General features: G+C 36.7%; 1 protein-coding gene and 2 long non-coding RNA genes across 3 annotated transcripts; all 3 read right to left on the reverse strand.

The window, feature by feature from the left end:
- Positions 1 to 3,588: 3,588 nt before the first annotated feature.
- LOC133515867 (uncharacterized) lies at positions 3,589 to 6,495 on the reverse strand. The gene is made up of 2 exons (XR_009799112.1): positions 5,960 to 6,495; positions 3,589 to 5,882 (listed from the first exon to the last, which is right to left on the reverse strand). It is a non-coding gene; the product is annotated as an uncharacterized LOC133515867 (long non-coding RNA).
- Positions 6,496 to 7,153: 658 nt separating this feature from the next.
- On the reverse strand, positions 7,154 to 11,543 carry LOC133515868 (uncharacterized). The gene is made up of 2 exons (XR_009799113.1): positions 7,921 to 11,543; positions 7,154 to 7,714 (listed from the first exon to the last, which is right to left on the reverse strand). It is a non-coding gene; the product is annotated as an uncharacterized LOC133515868 (long non-coding RNA).
- Positions 11,544 to 11,699: 156 nt separating this feature from the next.
- LOC133516692 (uncharacterized) lies at positions 11,700 to 13,489 on the reverse strand. Its single transcript, XM_061849712.1, has 2 exons — positions 12,990 to 13,489; positions 11,700 to 12,109 (listed from the first exon to the last, which is right to left on the reverse strand). The coding sequence occupies exons 1-2, from the start codon at positions 13,132 to 13,134 to the stop codon at positions 11,919 to 11,921; spliced, it is 336 nt and encodes a 111-aa protein (XP_061705696.1). The 5' UTR covers positions 13,135 to 13,489; the 3' UTR covers positions 11,700 to 11,918.
- Positions 13,490 to 14,754: the final 1,265 nt, after the last annotated feature.

A 14,754-nucleotide genomic window follows, 5' to 3' on the forward strand; every position in this document is an offset into this window, starting at 1 on the left:
GTGGAGATTCTTTACTTCCTTATCTGTGTTATTATATTGTGAGTTTTTTGTTAGTAAAATCTAACTTTGTTATTTTACTACCTTTCTATGAGGTTAGTTTGTTATTTTATAAAGCCAGATCACTGTTTGGACTAACAGTTTGTCCATCTAAGCAGCTTCTCCCTAACGGTGACAAATTGCAGCTGTTTAGAAGTCTTTTGCTCCAGGTTGAGAGGACTTGGCGTCTCTTCTTTACCAACATAAGAGGCGAGCATACTCTCCCTAGTCTCAAAGTCCAGCTGTTAGATGAATGTGAGGGCATCACGTGCGTGCCATTGGGAGTAATCCCTACTCACTGAAGTCTGCAGTAATTGAGGCTAGGTCCCGTATTAAATATATTTATATATTTCGGTACTCTGGTTCGTGCTTGTGCTGGTTGCAGGGAAAACTTCTGTCGTGATTGATACCAAACACAAACAAAGTCTTAGTCATGGCAGCGTTTCCCATGTGGCTAGTACGGGTGTGGGCTAGGTTGCCGATGTTTTTATATACATGCTAGGGCGGTCTATTCTCATCCACCGTGCCCACGTGGCGATGAGGAGGGGGCCAATCACACAGACACTAGGGTTTGCTATACCTCGGTTTTGTCGGCCGAATGATTACAGCTTAGATTTAGGGATACACTCGTGTATGTTCCAAACCACTAGATCAATGGTAAGTACGATCTGTGTTCTGGACATACTAGATTAGGGACTAAGGGCAGGAATAGGGTAGAGTCACACACACTGTTATAGGGTCTCTCTTAGGTTTGGTCTATAAAGTTGATTGGTTGGTGTATATTTCTCTTTTAAAGGTTCTAATGACGTGAAGCTATGGTTTTATATCTTGTACTAATGCTAATATTAAGTGAAATATTGGTAATGGAGTCTAATTACCTAAATCTTCCAGACTGTTACTTATCATGAGTGGAAAATTGAGGGTTATCTGTGAAATCTTATATCTATTTATTTTCATTTCTGGGTTTTTTTAGTGTAGAGACGAAGTACTGAGTATTGCAATCAGGTTCTAAGGTATTTATAAATTCAATTCATAAATATCAAGTTGGGTTTAGGAACACAGGCTATTCTGGAATTAAGGAATGGTTTGTTTTAGAGACCCTTTGGCAGGCGAGCGCAGTCCATTGGAATCTTTGAGTGGAATAATGCTCACCTTGATATTTCGATCTCATAAAGTACTATAATGAGCTAAATTTGTACTTCGTTAATACATTTGAAAGGCCTGGGAATTCAGCCTTCCTTTAGCTATGGGGATTGGGTAATGGCTTAGTAGCCTTAGTTTTTGGATATGAAAAAAGATAAGTAAATGGTGTCTGACGAATACTTATCGCTTCTCTTCGTCAGCCCCTAGGATTGCATAGGTTTCGAAGCGTTGGTCATAGCCCGTCTGGCTAATAAGATAGGAGTAGGTGGCCCGATTGATATTGCTAATCGGAGTAAGAGTCTTCAGACCTGCATCTAGCATTAGAGGCAGCACGTGTGAATAATTCACACCTCGCTTAGAAGATAATAGGTAATAATATTTAATTTTAAAGGAATTGTGTGTAAATGGGCTTAACCTAGGAGTGCTGCTTCAATGTTACCCGAAGACTTAATAGGAGTAGCAGGATTTTATCAAAAATATAATTTTATATTTATATAATCATATATGCTGCAATACCTAAATATCTTTCTAATGAATTAATAAAAATATATTTTACATTACATCAAAAATCATTGATAATTTCTGTAACTTAAGGCTACTCTTGTCGTCTACGACCTTGCGCGTGAGGGCGGAGCCTATATCCTTGACCATGACACTGCTCATACCTTGTCGATTGTTATATATTTTCATTCTACTTATAAGGTGTCATATTTAATATAGAAAAGGTTTGGAATAACTTAGTCTTATGGTATTTTGCTGAAGGTTGAATCTTAACATAACATCCTATCGATTAATTCCTCTCAACATAATAAATTATTTAGTATGGTAAATTTCCAAGTCTTAACATCTAGGTAATACTTAATCAGGTAGAAACAGAGTCCAAGATTTAGTTGTTACTCATTAAAGAATCTGGGGTACCGCGGTTCGCTTCGAGGGGTCCTAACCTTTAACTAGACGATCACTTGGCCAAATTATTGTTAAGGTAAAATTATTATTGGGGTAAAATTATGGGAGTAGAATTTAAGGGTGGTATCATTTTGGTAGGTAGGGGAAGGTACACTTTGCATGCGAGCTTGCCCTGCTTCACGCATCTCCAAGAGGCCTTAGGTCCCATAGTCCGGCGATCTTTGATGAAACGGTGTTTTCCGTACTGGATCAACGGATTGCCATATTTAGTATACGTCGTACATACGAAACCTGAAGTAGGATTAATGTGATTTTACTAAAAAATCATAATCACGTCACCATTCCGTATTACTCCAACCAAAGGCAATAAATAATACCTGCCGGCAGTGTCTTAATTGGGTTATAACTTTAACGTTTCAAATGATGAAGAATGAAATCTCAGACAGGATAAAACAGAAAAAAACGATCCTCATGCCAAAACAAAAAAAGCTGAAGCACGAAATCCAAAAGCACTCATTATGGAAAAATGTATTTTGCATAATTTCATCGCTAATGGAATTTAGAAGTTAGATAGATTATCTTTATGTTACCTATATGACGACCGAAATTCTGTCAATATGGGACTAACTTTATCAAAACAATACAAAAAAAAACATAAATGATTAATAATGCGTATGTTCCTTGTGAACTAAACATATATTGTTACGAGTATCAATAGTTATGATCCTCGCTCTACAGCCATCCATAAACCTGCTCAAGCATCTCCATGTGACTTTTGGTCCCAAAGTCCGACGATCCTAGTAATAACGATGCCTACCGTACTAGATTACAGGGTAACCGTGTCTCGACGTCATAAATATAATTTATGGAAGATGAGATATCATTTAATGAATTTGGATAGAAACGCTGACATGGATTTTCAAAGACCTACGTAACAACGTCAAAGTGAAGATAAAACACAAAATGAATTCTTGTTTAAAGATCAATCTTGATCAACAGTACAAGTGATATCTACTAACGGCATTCAATAATACCTTAATATTGGAATGTTGAATTACTAGCGGTTGCATAAAATACAATATAAAAATAATAATAATAACTCTTTATTATCATACCTCAGTAAATTATACCACTTACTCGTAAGTAAAATAATTGATGAAAGATAGAAACAAACAACCGCCGCAAATCTACAAACCAGCCAAATCATTTTCATGCAAAGGTGTAGTGGCAATATTTTTTGTTCAATCAATTATTACAATTATTAAAATCAGGATCATTGATGCGTGTGTTCATTGTAAACATGGATGTCATCAATAGTCAGTATCTTGGCTTTACATCCCAACCTGAATCTGCTCAAGCACCTCCAGGTAGCCTTCGGGCCGGCAGACCGCCGATCTTTGTTGAAGCGATGCTGTTTGTACCTCATCACGGGATAGCCATTTTTAGACATCGTAAATATGATTCCTGAAAGTTTAAACTGGGATAAACTAATCAAACTGAAAATTATTTAACGTGTCGTTTAATGCAAAGGGTATGAGTTGTACATGCGTGAATGACTGCTACTTTGTATACATTGGATAATAAGTGACGATCATATATGTCAATCCAAATAACATATATTTTTACATTTAGATATATAAATTATACACGTAAATAAAAGATCGCGACTAGTACAATTTTAAATCATGGTTCCGCTCCCTTTATCTGTACTATTTTTTATTCCAATGTGACATTTTTTAGGTCGATTGTACTGTGATTTTCATATGATCCAGTATTCCTTGTTCAATCGGTGCGATGTGTATATAATCATCGGCATGTATTTGTTTCTTTATTATTTTATCATAATATAATACGTAGTGCAAATGTTCATTGTAGTCAGAAACGATACTGTTGTTGATGGTCATTATCCTGGCCTTGCACTCCCGCGTTCTCCTGCATCTCTAAACAATTTTTGGCCCTGTGCTTCGATAATCCTTGTTAAATCGGTGCTGTTGGCATATGATCGCTGGCTTATATTAGTTTCTTTGTAATTTGATCATTGTATAAATAGTGAAAATGTTCATTGTAGATAGAAACGATACTGTTGTTGATGGTTATTATCCTGGCCTTGCACTCCCGCGTTTTCCTGCATCTCCAAACAATTTTTGGCCCTGTAATCCGGTAGTCCTTGTTGAATCGGTGCTGTTGGTATATGATCGCTGGCTTATATTTGATTCTTTGTAATTTTTTCATTGTATACATAGTGCAAATGTTCATTGTAGACAGAAACGATACTGTTGTTGATGGTTATTATCCTGGCCTTGCACTCCCGTGTTTTCCTGCATCTCCAAACAATTTTCAGCCCTGTACTCCGGTAGTCCTTGTTGAATCGGTGCTGTTGGTACATGATCGCTGGCTTATATTTGTTTCTTTGTAATTTGATCATTGTATACATAGTGCAAATGTTCATTGTAGACAGAAACGATACTGTTGTTGATGGTTATTATCCTGGCCTTGCACTCCCGTGTTTTCCTGCATCTCCAAACAATTTTCGGCCCTGTGCTCCGGTAGTCCCTGTTGAATCGGTGCTGTTGGTATATGATCGCAGGCTTTCCGTATTTAGATTGCGTGAATATAATAGGACCTGGGAAATATTTTTTCATTAATAAGTATTCAAAATTGGATATATACATACTCAGGGCACTAAACTTAAGGTACACATTGAAACCGGGTGACGTGTCGCGACCGCAGACGACAACTGCAGACTTCATGTCGCTGTGTTAGTTTCGAAGCCGACTGCATATCGCGGCGCCTTATCTATAACTTCGTGACGTTAGCGGTTCTACTGCTCTGCGTGTAGCTGGCTTCGTGTCGCTTGCTTTGGTGTCGCTAAGTTCGAATGGTATTTCATAAAAATACATAGAAACCAGTCGTGATGCGTCTGCAGTCGCCTCACCTAGCCGGGTTTTAACTTGTATCTTTATGGTTATTAAGAAAACCGTCTTCAATCCCAATCAATTTCTACTTAAGTCAATCTGCTTAAATATTTGTAGGGGCTGTAGGGCTGAAATATAACACATAGTTCTAGGGATAGGTGAAGGGTAACAAATAAATAAATATTAGAGGGGAGGATTATAAATAAATACCGATATGTTACACGATTCTTCCTTATTTTTCTTTTATATTATTTCTAATAAATGGATATTAAATGTGAAAATTATCAAAGTAATTACATACGACCATAAACTTACATACAATAAATAAACTATACATTATGTATTTCAGGTACAAAGTATCTTAACGAAATAGTAATACATAATTACACGACAAACTTTAACTTTATTGTTCCCAAATACATAACTAAATCTATGAAATACAAAGGCATACCTTTACAGGTAGGTAATGTTTTAAATAATAAAGCATTTTGGTAAATTTACCAATACGTTTAATATTTCCTTGTATTTTTATTTTTTAAGTATATCCTTATAATGTTTAATACGTCACTGCTCTTTGGAAAGAAGGCTCCCACAATATAATGGAATTACTTAAGCGAATTTTAACACGCTAATCGTACCTACATCGTATCTACATCTTTCGGCAGATATAATAATAAGCAGATTAATGTCGATGTCCATATCTTATCCGTATAATAATGTCGCCGTGGGTATTAATCGAGGACTGACATCCATGCGAATGTTGCTTTGCACAAACCCAGGTCCTCTTCAGCTTGTCGCACGACGAGTAGTTGAGGTTGTACCGCTGTCCGTCCAGGAGTACTACTGGCTTGCCGCGCTGGGATAGCGTGAAGATTGCCTTCTCTGAAATACAATGTGAAAAATGTAGCACAACACTTTACTACAAAAGCGAAGGAAATATTATAATACCATTTACGTACTTATCCGTCATGTGAGTGGCAGTCATTGTAGTTTATAATTTGATTGTCGTAAGTGCGAATCGAGGCGCGGCAGCGACGACTTGTCTGCTTCACGCAAACCCATCTGCCCCTGAGCCCGATTACATTGTATTGGTTAAACCGATGTCGGCCGACTATCATGACTGGTCGGCCACAACGCGACGTCGTGAAGATTGGTTCTAGAAATAAAGTAAATTCTAAAAATAATTTGCAAAGGGTCATAGTCATTGCATATAAACGAGAAATAAGTAGAAATATAGTAAAAAGTAGCATAAGTTTACGTATTCAAAATACACAAATTGAAGAATGCAATATTTTAATGGTATTACCGTTGTCGTACGAATAAACTAGGCGGTATACTAGAATTAAATTTAAAAGTAATAAAACAAAATAAACTGAATCGATGAGATCTTCGGCTTTATAATAGCACTTACATTTTTGTCTTTTTTCGAATTCATTTCCTTTTATTCATCTTTAAAAAATATTGATAAAAATCAACCAATATTTGTTAAGGTAAAAGTAAATTAACCTTAATAAACTATCAGTCAGTTGAGATGGAACCTATGTATTCCTCAACTAATTTGTACTAATTTGCAATATAATAACTTATACATTTCAGCAAAGGAATTGCGTGAAGATTTGCGGCACAAACAAGTCCATTAAGAGATCGGCTTTGAGATAAAATCAGCCATTGTAGTCGGCAATATCTTCCCATCTTACGAGTTTTTTAAAATTTCTGATTAAATATGTTCTACTAATTAGAATTAGAATAATCATTTATATTAAGCAAACGAATGATTGCTATCTTGTAATTTATTATTTATAATTTTTCTCTTTAAAGTAGTAAGTGAGGGACGGCATTTGTGAGAGATGTCTTCCACACAAACCCAATGAACTTCTGCCCCTGGCTGGTTATGATGATGCCTATGGAACCGGTAGTTGCCTAGCTGTATCACCAACGTGCCGTGTTCGGACGGTGTAAATATTCGTTTTTACACAAATTTCATATTTTAAAAAAATCTCGATTTATGTTATTTCCACTGTATTTTAGAAAATATGTTATTCGATGATACCTTTCAGTGTATTAAGTCAACATAATGTTAGTACCTATAAATTAGTAAGTTACTTTTGCGGGAGGATCCTGCTAGTTTAAATTAAAAAAAATATTTATTATGATTATATTTAAAAACAAAGACACTTCATTTTACTTAGAAAAAACCACACTCGATTAATTTTATTATTAATGATTAAACGTACGGTGAGTTATCTACTTATTCAGAACTTTAGTTTCATTGTAAATATTTAAGAAATGAAAACTAAGTAACAGTTTAATTACCTCACCACAAAATAAAAGTCATTTTTAACATTACATGTAGTATTCTTATAGATATAGTACCTATATACTTTTAATGGCTGTTAATGTATGGTGGAGAGGGGACAGAATACCTGTTATTGTTTAAACCATTATACAGTTAATTACCTAAATATTACAAATAGATATATGTTTTATTTGTTGTCTTTTTTATTGACTTATTCTTCATCAATCGTGTGTATGACTATTTTTTACGATCAATATCTGGTTCTCTACAGTAGTCAACGAGGCACGACAACCGGAAGATTTCTTGGCACACAGCCATAGCGCCTTGGGCCCGTTGCTGCGGCAGTACCGGTTGAACCGATACCGACCCAACTGAATCACGGGCTTGCCGAACCTAGACGTTGTGAAGACTGGCCCATCTGGAATGATTCAAACAATTATTAGACCAGGATCTCCAAAACGGTGTACCTAGACTTCAAGAAACCCGATTTTGCCAGACTGAAAAGTGGTGCCGTATAGAAAAAACATCACTTCTCAGCCTGGCAACGTTGGGTTTCATGAAGTTTAAGCACACCACTATAAGGGTCAGGTTTAAAAAAGCGGTCTAATAATTACGAATACCTACGACACAGTTCTCTAGGAGCTCTAAGCTCCAGCGGTGGCAGCATGGTTCCATTTTTGTCGTCTGTCACTATGCCCGTCACTTTCGCATTAGATACTTGTTAGAATGTGACAGACTTGTTGCAGAGACCAAGTTTTATTGCATATATTATAGCTGAAATAAAATATAGGGTAAGATAATATTTACTTGTTTTAGAAACATTTATTCAGTAATTGGCAGTTTATTTTTTCAATCATGAGTGTGAAAATTATTTTTAACTATAATTTCGTTGTTAAAAGTGTTGAGAGTCGCGCGGCATTTTCTAGTAACTCGTTTAACGCAAACCCATCTGCCTCTGGGACCGTAACTGTGGCAGTACCGGTTGAACCGGAACTGGCCCAGTTCAATCACCGGTCTTCCGAATCTAGACGTCGTGAAGATTGGAGTATCTAAAATGTCAACACGTTATCAAAGTAATTCGCTTACAAGCCCATTATTACAGAAATACGTTTTTGATAGTGTTAATGTTATTTAAAATGTTAGAAACAATAAAAAAATATTAACATACTAAGCCAATAAAATAATTTGGAAAAATTGATCGCTATCTATGTCAACGTTTATTCACAATCTCCGACATGTAAAATCAAAATAATGATAGGAAAAAAGTCGAATAGGTACATTTGTCATTATTGAGCGTTTTGATTTGTTTGATTGAGTTACATCTTCTAAAATCCATTTTCAAGCTGTTTCTTTCAGTTGTGAGAATGAAAGTTATGGATATTAATTTCATCATAGAACGGAGCAACACTCCCAGTCGTAGACTATTCGACACCCTTTCTGTGAAAGGGCGTGATGTGAGAGGTCTCGTCCGCATTTCTGCTTTGGAAACTGGATCCAATCGCGCCCCACCGTGTGGGGCGGTCAATCATCATCTTGATGTGGACGGCTGTGCGTCAGTTTTGGGCTGGCTTTATCGCTACCGACCGTTATCCAACCCCGCGGACTCTAGCTCGGTGATACCATTTGAGCGGAGCCGGGTTTCGAGGACACGGTGATGGCGACCGGCAACGTAGCCTGGCATGAGAGTTGTAGTGGGGTGTGACGTCTTCTTCTTTTATCTTGGTGATAATCAGGGTCTGATGATGGAGCCGCAAAGTGGTCACCGGTACCAATAAACTAGATATAAATTAAATTTAAGAGAACATTCTTACACAAATTGACTAAGTCCCACAGTAAGCTCAATAAGGCTTGTGTTGAGGGTACTTAGACAATGATATATATAATATATTAATATTAATAAATACTTAAATACATAGAAAACACCCATGACTCAGGAACAAATATCCGTGCTCATCACACAAATAAATGCCCTTACCAGGATTTGAACCCGGGACCATCGGCTTCATAGGCATATGTCCCAAGAAGATCTTTGACACTAGATGATAGTCAGTGTCTAATAATAATGAATCCAAAAGGTGGTCACCGGTACCAATCAACTATGTAACTAAATAAGTTCGTGTTTAGGCTCGTTTGATTCGTCTGACCGAGATCTTTGACACAATCAAAAGCTTTAATACTGAAGAAACACGAAGTGGTTTAGTTACATGGTTAACTGGTACCCGTGGCCACCTTCCAGCTCCATCATCAGACCCTGAGAACTATCTTGTGTTAAATATCTTGTTGAGACGAATCAAACAAGTACAAACACGAAGTGGTTTAGTTACATGGTTGACTGGTACCCGTGCCTACCTTCCAGCTCCATTTTTAGACCCGAGGTAACATCTTGTGTCAAAGATCTTGTTGAGACCAATCAAACAAGCCCAAACACGAAGTGGTTTAGTTACATGGTTGTCTGGTACCCGTGCCCACCTTCCAGCTCCATCTTTAGACCCGAGGTAACATCTTGTGTCAAAGATCTTGTTGAGACCAATCAAACAAGCCCAAACACGAAGTGGTTTAGTTACATGGTTGACTGGTACCCGTGCCTACCTTCCAGCTCCATTTTTAGACCCGAGGTAACATCTTGTGTCAAAGATCTTGTTGATATTAATCAAACAAGCCCAAACACGAAGTGGTTTAGTTACATGGTTGACTGGTACCCGTGCCTACCTTCCAGCTCCATTTTTAGACCCGAGGTAACATCTTATGTCAAAGATCTTGTTGATATGAATCAAACAAGCCCAAACACGAAGTGGTTTAGGTACATGATTCATTGGTACTGGTGACCATCTTCCGGCTTCATCATCAAACCCTGAGTACTATCTTGTGTCAAAGATCTTGTTGAGCCAAATCAAACGAGCCAAAACACGAAGTGATTTAGTAACATGGTTGATTGGTACCTGTGACTACCTTCATCATCACCCAGGCTTTGATAACATCTAATTTACTATAACATCCAATTGTTAGTTCTTACCATTTAGTATTATTCATATTCATTTATACATACAATTTTAATTTAGTACCTATAGAATGTCAGGTACTATTTTACCGCCCTAGTGCGGTTACTATCACTATACGTGCGTATGTCCAAAATTTAAAGGGCCATAATATATGTACTGTAAAAGGTTGTACAATACATGTGCCAAAAGGTAATTCGCAACTCGCACTTGTATCGTAATTTACTATTAATGTTGTCCTGTAGTTTTTTGATATTACTATATATACTAATATAATATTATAAAAACGAATATTGCTTGAGTATAAAAATAACTTCAATATGACGTAGATTTTCCTAGGAATTGACACTTGTTTTGAAGGGAAAATTTAATTCGTTTTACTTTGATTTTCTCTTTCTCAAAGGCATGTAGAAAAATATCAACCTATATTCTTAAGTACAGGGTTTTAGTCATAAAAAATATTCCCCTTTAGCAGGGTAAACATTTCGAAATTTACAAATAAGAGCTCACAATTCAACGCTTCATGCAGTTTGTTCGTAAACGACCACCGGAAAAAAACATCACTAATTAAGTAAGTCCTTTTTCTAATATTTAAACCTGTATTCCTAAAGATAAGAAGACGCTCTTATTGGAACAAGTACCTACTCTTTGTTTATGACCTACTCTTTATGAGCGTAAAGTCCTGAATTACATCGAGGAATATTACAATTTTTACATTATTTTGACTTTTCTCGTGAGAGCGCTCTTATGCATATCATGATTTTCTTTGATTTACATTACAATACACTGCCCGATTCCAATTTTGATTAGTGTTACTTTTGAAACTTACCTATTATACCGAAAACAGGTCAAATAACTAACATTCGATAATAATAAAAATTTGATTGTTCTAACATTCTAAATAGTATTATAACTTAGGTACCTATATTCACAGAAATAAATATTACATATAATATTATCAATTTAAAAAACTCCAGCACCTATATTCGTAATAGTTTATATAAGTAAATAATTATTAATATTACACATATCAATTATGCGTATGATTGTTGTTATACTTAATAATAACGTTCTCGTAAGTAGTGACCGAGGCGCGGCAACCATAAGACTTACGGGCACAAACCCAACTGCCCTTCGGTCCAACGCTCCGGTGATACCGGTTGAACCGAAACCGGCCTATCTGGATTACCGGCTTCCCGTACCGCGACGTGGTGTACAGAGGTTCATCTGAAATTTAATTCAATATTTTTAATCGTCCCTCAAAAAGAAACGTTAAGCAAAAAAAAACTGAATTGCAGTAGTTTTGAAATTAGTTTTTAGGTTATTAAATTTAAATAGCGTTTTAGACTGGAAATGCGTTTTTAGGAAGCATATTCACATATTGAAATAAATAATACGTTTCGTAACTATGTTTTCATTACAAATATTTATTTTGTCTCCAGTAATACACGCACAACAGCTTTAAGAACAAACTTTTAACTTTCGATAGCTATACTGATTACCTAACTAATAAGTTTTGTGAAAAGTTATTGGGTTGCCTTGGTATTGGTTAAGTAAAAATTACCTTTTTAAATTATAAACCCAACTCAGCTTCTGTCTACTTTATAGTAAATATGGGTAGTGCCATTAATGATTGTGCTCATTTTTTTGCTTATATATAACATCGTCGATAGTAGATATGGTAGCCCGGCAACCCGCGCTGACGCGACTGCATGTCCACAGCGCCTTTGGCCCTTTGCTGCGGTTATTCTTCGTGAACCGGAACCGACCTAGCAAGATGGCCGGCTTGCCGTAACGCGTTGTCGTGAACAATGGACCTGGAGTAAAATTCATAGTTGTTTATTTAAATGTTATTGGTTAAAAAGTTAACCTCAACTTTAGGAAAAAGCAAGGGATTATGGGCGGTGTGCTATTATAATTTACCATATGTACATTGTTTGAAGAGATCAAATCAGTGTGTTCTTTTTTTACTAATATGTAAATGCTAGGAGGAATGGATTGGGTTAATACACATACATACATTGATGTGTACATTTAAATGTTGTTTGGATTTACAGGCTATTTTGTATCTACGTTGATAAGCTATTCTGGCTATTCGGACTTCTGGCCGAAGGGTGTGATTGCATCGGGATGGATGACATCACTAAATATAATAAACAATTTTCATAATTTATTTACAACAATGATAATGACTGAGGGATTTGCCGCTAATGTCAAATTCGATGATGCAGTCAACAATATTGTCGCGCAGTAATACTGCAGTAGTAATACCTACCTGTTTTGTCAATTTTCTCACTAAAATGAATGATGTATTGAACGTCACGATCGCGGCAGTAATACAGCAGAGAGTCTTACAATAACTGAACGCATGCACAGGTCACTGAACATGAAAACGCGTAATACAAACGCGAGAATTTAATAGTCTACGAATGCAGAAGTAGAAGCTTCTTGACCTTCGGGTTATGATAGCGGCTTTATAGATCGTGTCACCCACGATGACGCGCAGATTTGTCAAATCTAATCTTTAATTACATGACAAATTTATTTTATAAGAATTGTTTGTGTATATTAGATAAGAAATTTATATGTAAATTAATTTCAAACACAATGTAAATTGTTTATGAATAAATATGACTATGACTATACGAGTCAAGGCACGCGTCGTCGTGAATGACACGATCTATAGTAATAACTAACGATGGTTGTGGTAGTTCTTGATCGTTAAGACGATGTTTTCGAGAACGACGGTGGAGGCGCGGCCCAACGTGCCGTTACGAATGCAGAAATAGGTCGCCTTCGGGCCGCGACTCCGGTTGTTCTTGTAGTAGCTGTAATGACCCATTTGCAGGACTTCGCGTCCACCACTGGTCGCTAAGAACTGTGGCTCTGAAATGTATAAATAGTATTAATATGAACATGACTATTGGGAGTATTGGATTTCGAGTTATTTGGTTTACACTGTTAGCTACTTACCTACCAACTCCTTATTAAAATCAACATCAATCTCGTTTGTAAGTACTGACACAAAGCCAGCGTCTCACAACTCGAAGAGGCACTGAAGAATCGAAAGGGCTGCTAAAGAAACTTTTGTATTGTATTGTAATACGGGCGATTTTCCGCAACTCGACGACTGGCGCCTATTTTGCGTGACTAAGGAAACTATGTAAGACACAAGGTATATGGGCATTGTGGACTGTTAAAAATCTATCGAAAAACTTCATTAATCATGGTGTACATAAGATCATGAAAACTACTTAACGCTTTTAAAAATTAGTTAAGTAGTTTGATAATAAAATGGACTACTATATTATTTATTGACTACAAGTAAATGTGCATGTTCTTATATAAAACATTTATTATAATCATCATAATCATAATCATTTATTAATAAAACATAGGTAAAATAATTTGGTCTTATAATTTAATTATGTCGTGGAACACTATGTTTTGCATGTAGGCGTACGATTTTTTATAACATTAAAATATTACAATATCCTTAATAGCTCAATCAATTTTAATAGCTAATATTTAGTGCAATTTAGGATGTTAAAGTAATAATAAAATACTTTATTGTGCAATACTAAAAATAATGTGCTCAATAAAGCGAGGCGATACTTTACTCCGGGGCAAAGACTGCTACTATATAAATCGCAAGTGAGACCCCACATGGAGTAGGTACTGCTGTCACCTTTGGGCAGGAGCACCTGGATGCCAGCTTGGACCCTTCGACTCAGTCCAAAGGCGCGCTGTACGAATCGTCGACGATCCCAATCTGACAAGCGGCATTGAACCTTTAAGCCTTAGGAGAGACTTTGCCTCCCTGTGTGTGTTCTACCACTTGTATAATGGGCTGTGCTCTGAAGAACTGTTTGATATGATGCAAACGGCCATTTTCTATCACTGCACCGCTCGCCGTCGGTAGGGTGTTTATCCTCATACCCTAGAGCCTAAATGGTCGCGCACTGTGCGGTTTAAGAGGAATTTCCTCCCGCGGACGCTCCGGCTGTGGAATGAGCTCCCTGCCGAGGTTTTCCCAAGGGTATACAGTATGGGGTTCTTCAAAAAAGGAGTGTACAGGTTTTTAAAGGGTCGGCAACGCGCATATAACACCTCTGGAGTTGCAGGCGTTCACAGGCTACGATGACTGCTTACCAGGCGGGCCGTATGCTTGTTTGCCACGATGATTAAAAAAAAACAACAGGCGGTAGGTAACAACAGGCGGACCGCTAAAAAGCTCTCTTCTCCTCCAAATATTGATTCAAACAATTTTTACACATTTTTATTTACTAAAATATAATATTACAAAATTAAAACTAAAATTAAACCTAGAAATAAAATAAAATCATCTACTATAAAATATACTTACCTACAAAAAAAGGAACCAATTATAAAGAGAATACCCCTTCTAACAGGTCTGTTTGCGGCATGGACCCCATGATACTGGCGGCATTACCTCTCTGTA

The sequence above is a fragment of the Cydia pomonella genome, chromosome 3, assembly GCF_033807575.1.
Source record: "Cydia pomonella isolate Wapato2018A chromosome 3, ilCydPomo1, whole genome shotgun sequence".
In the NCBI taxonomy this organism is placed as follows: Eukaryota; Metazoa; Arthropoda; class Insecta; order Lepidoptera; family Tortricidae; genus Cydia; species Cydia pomonella.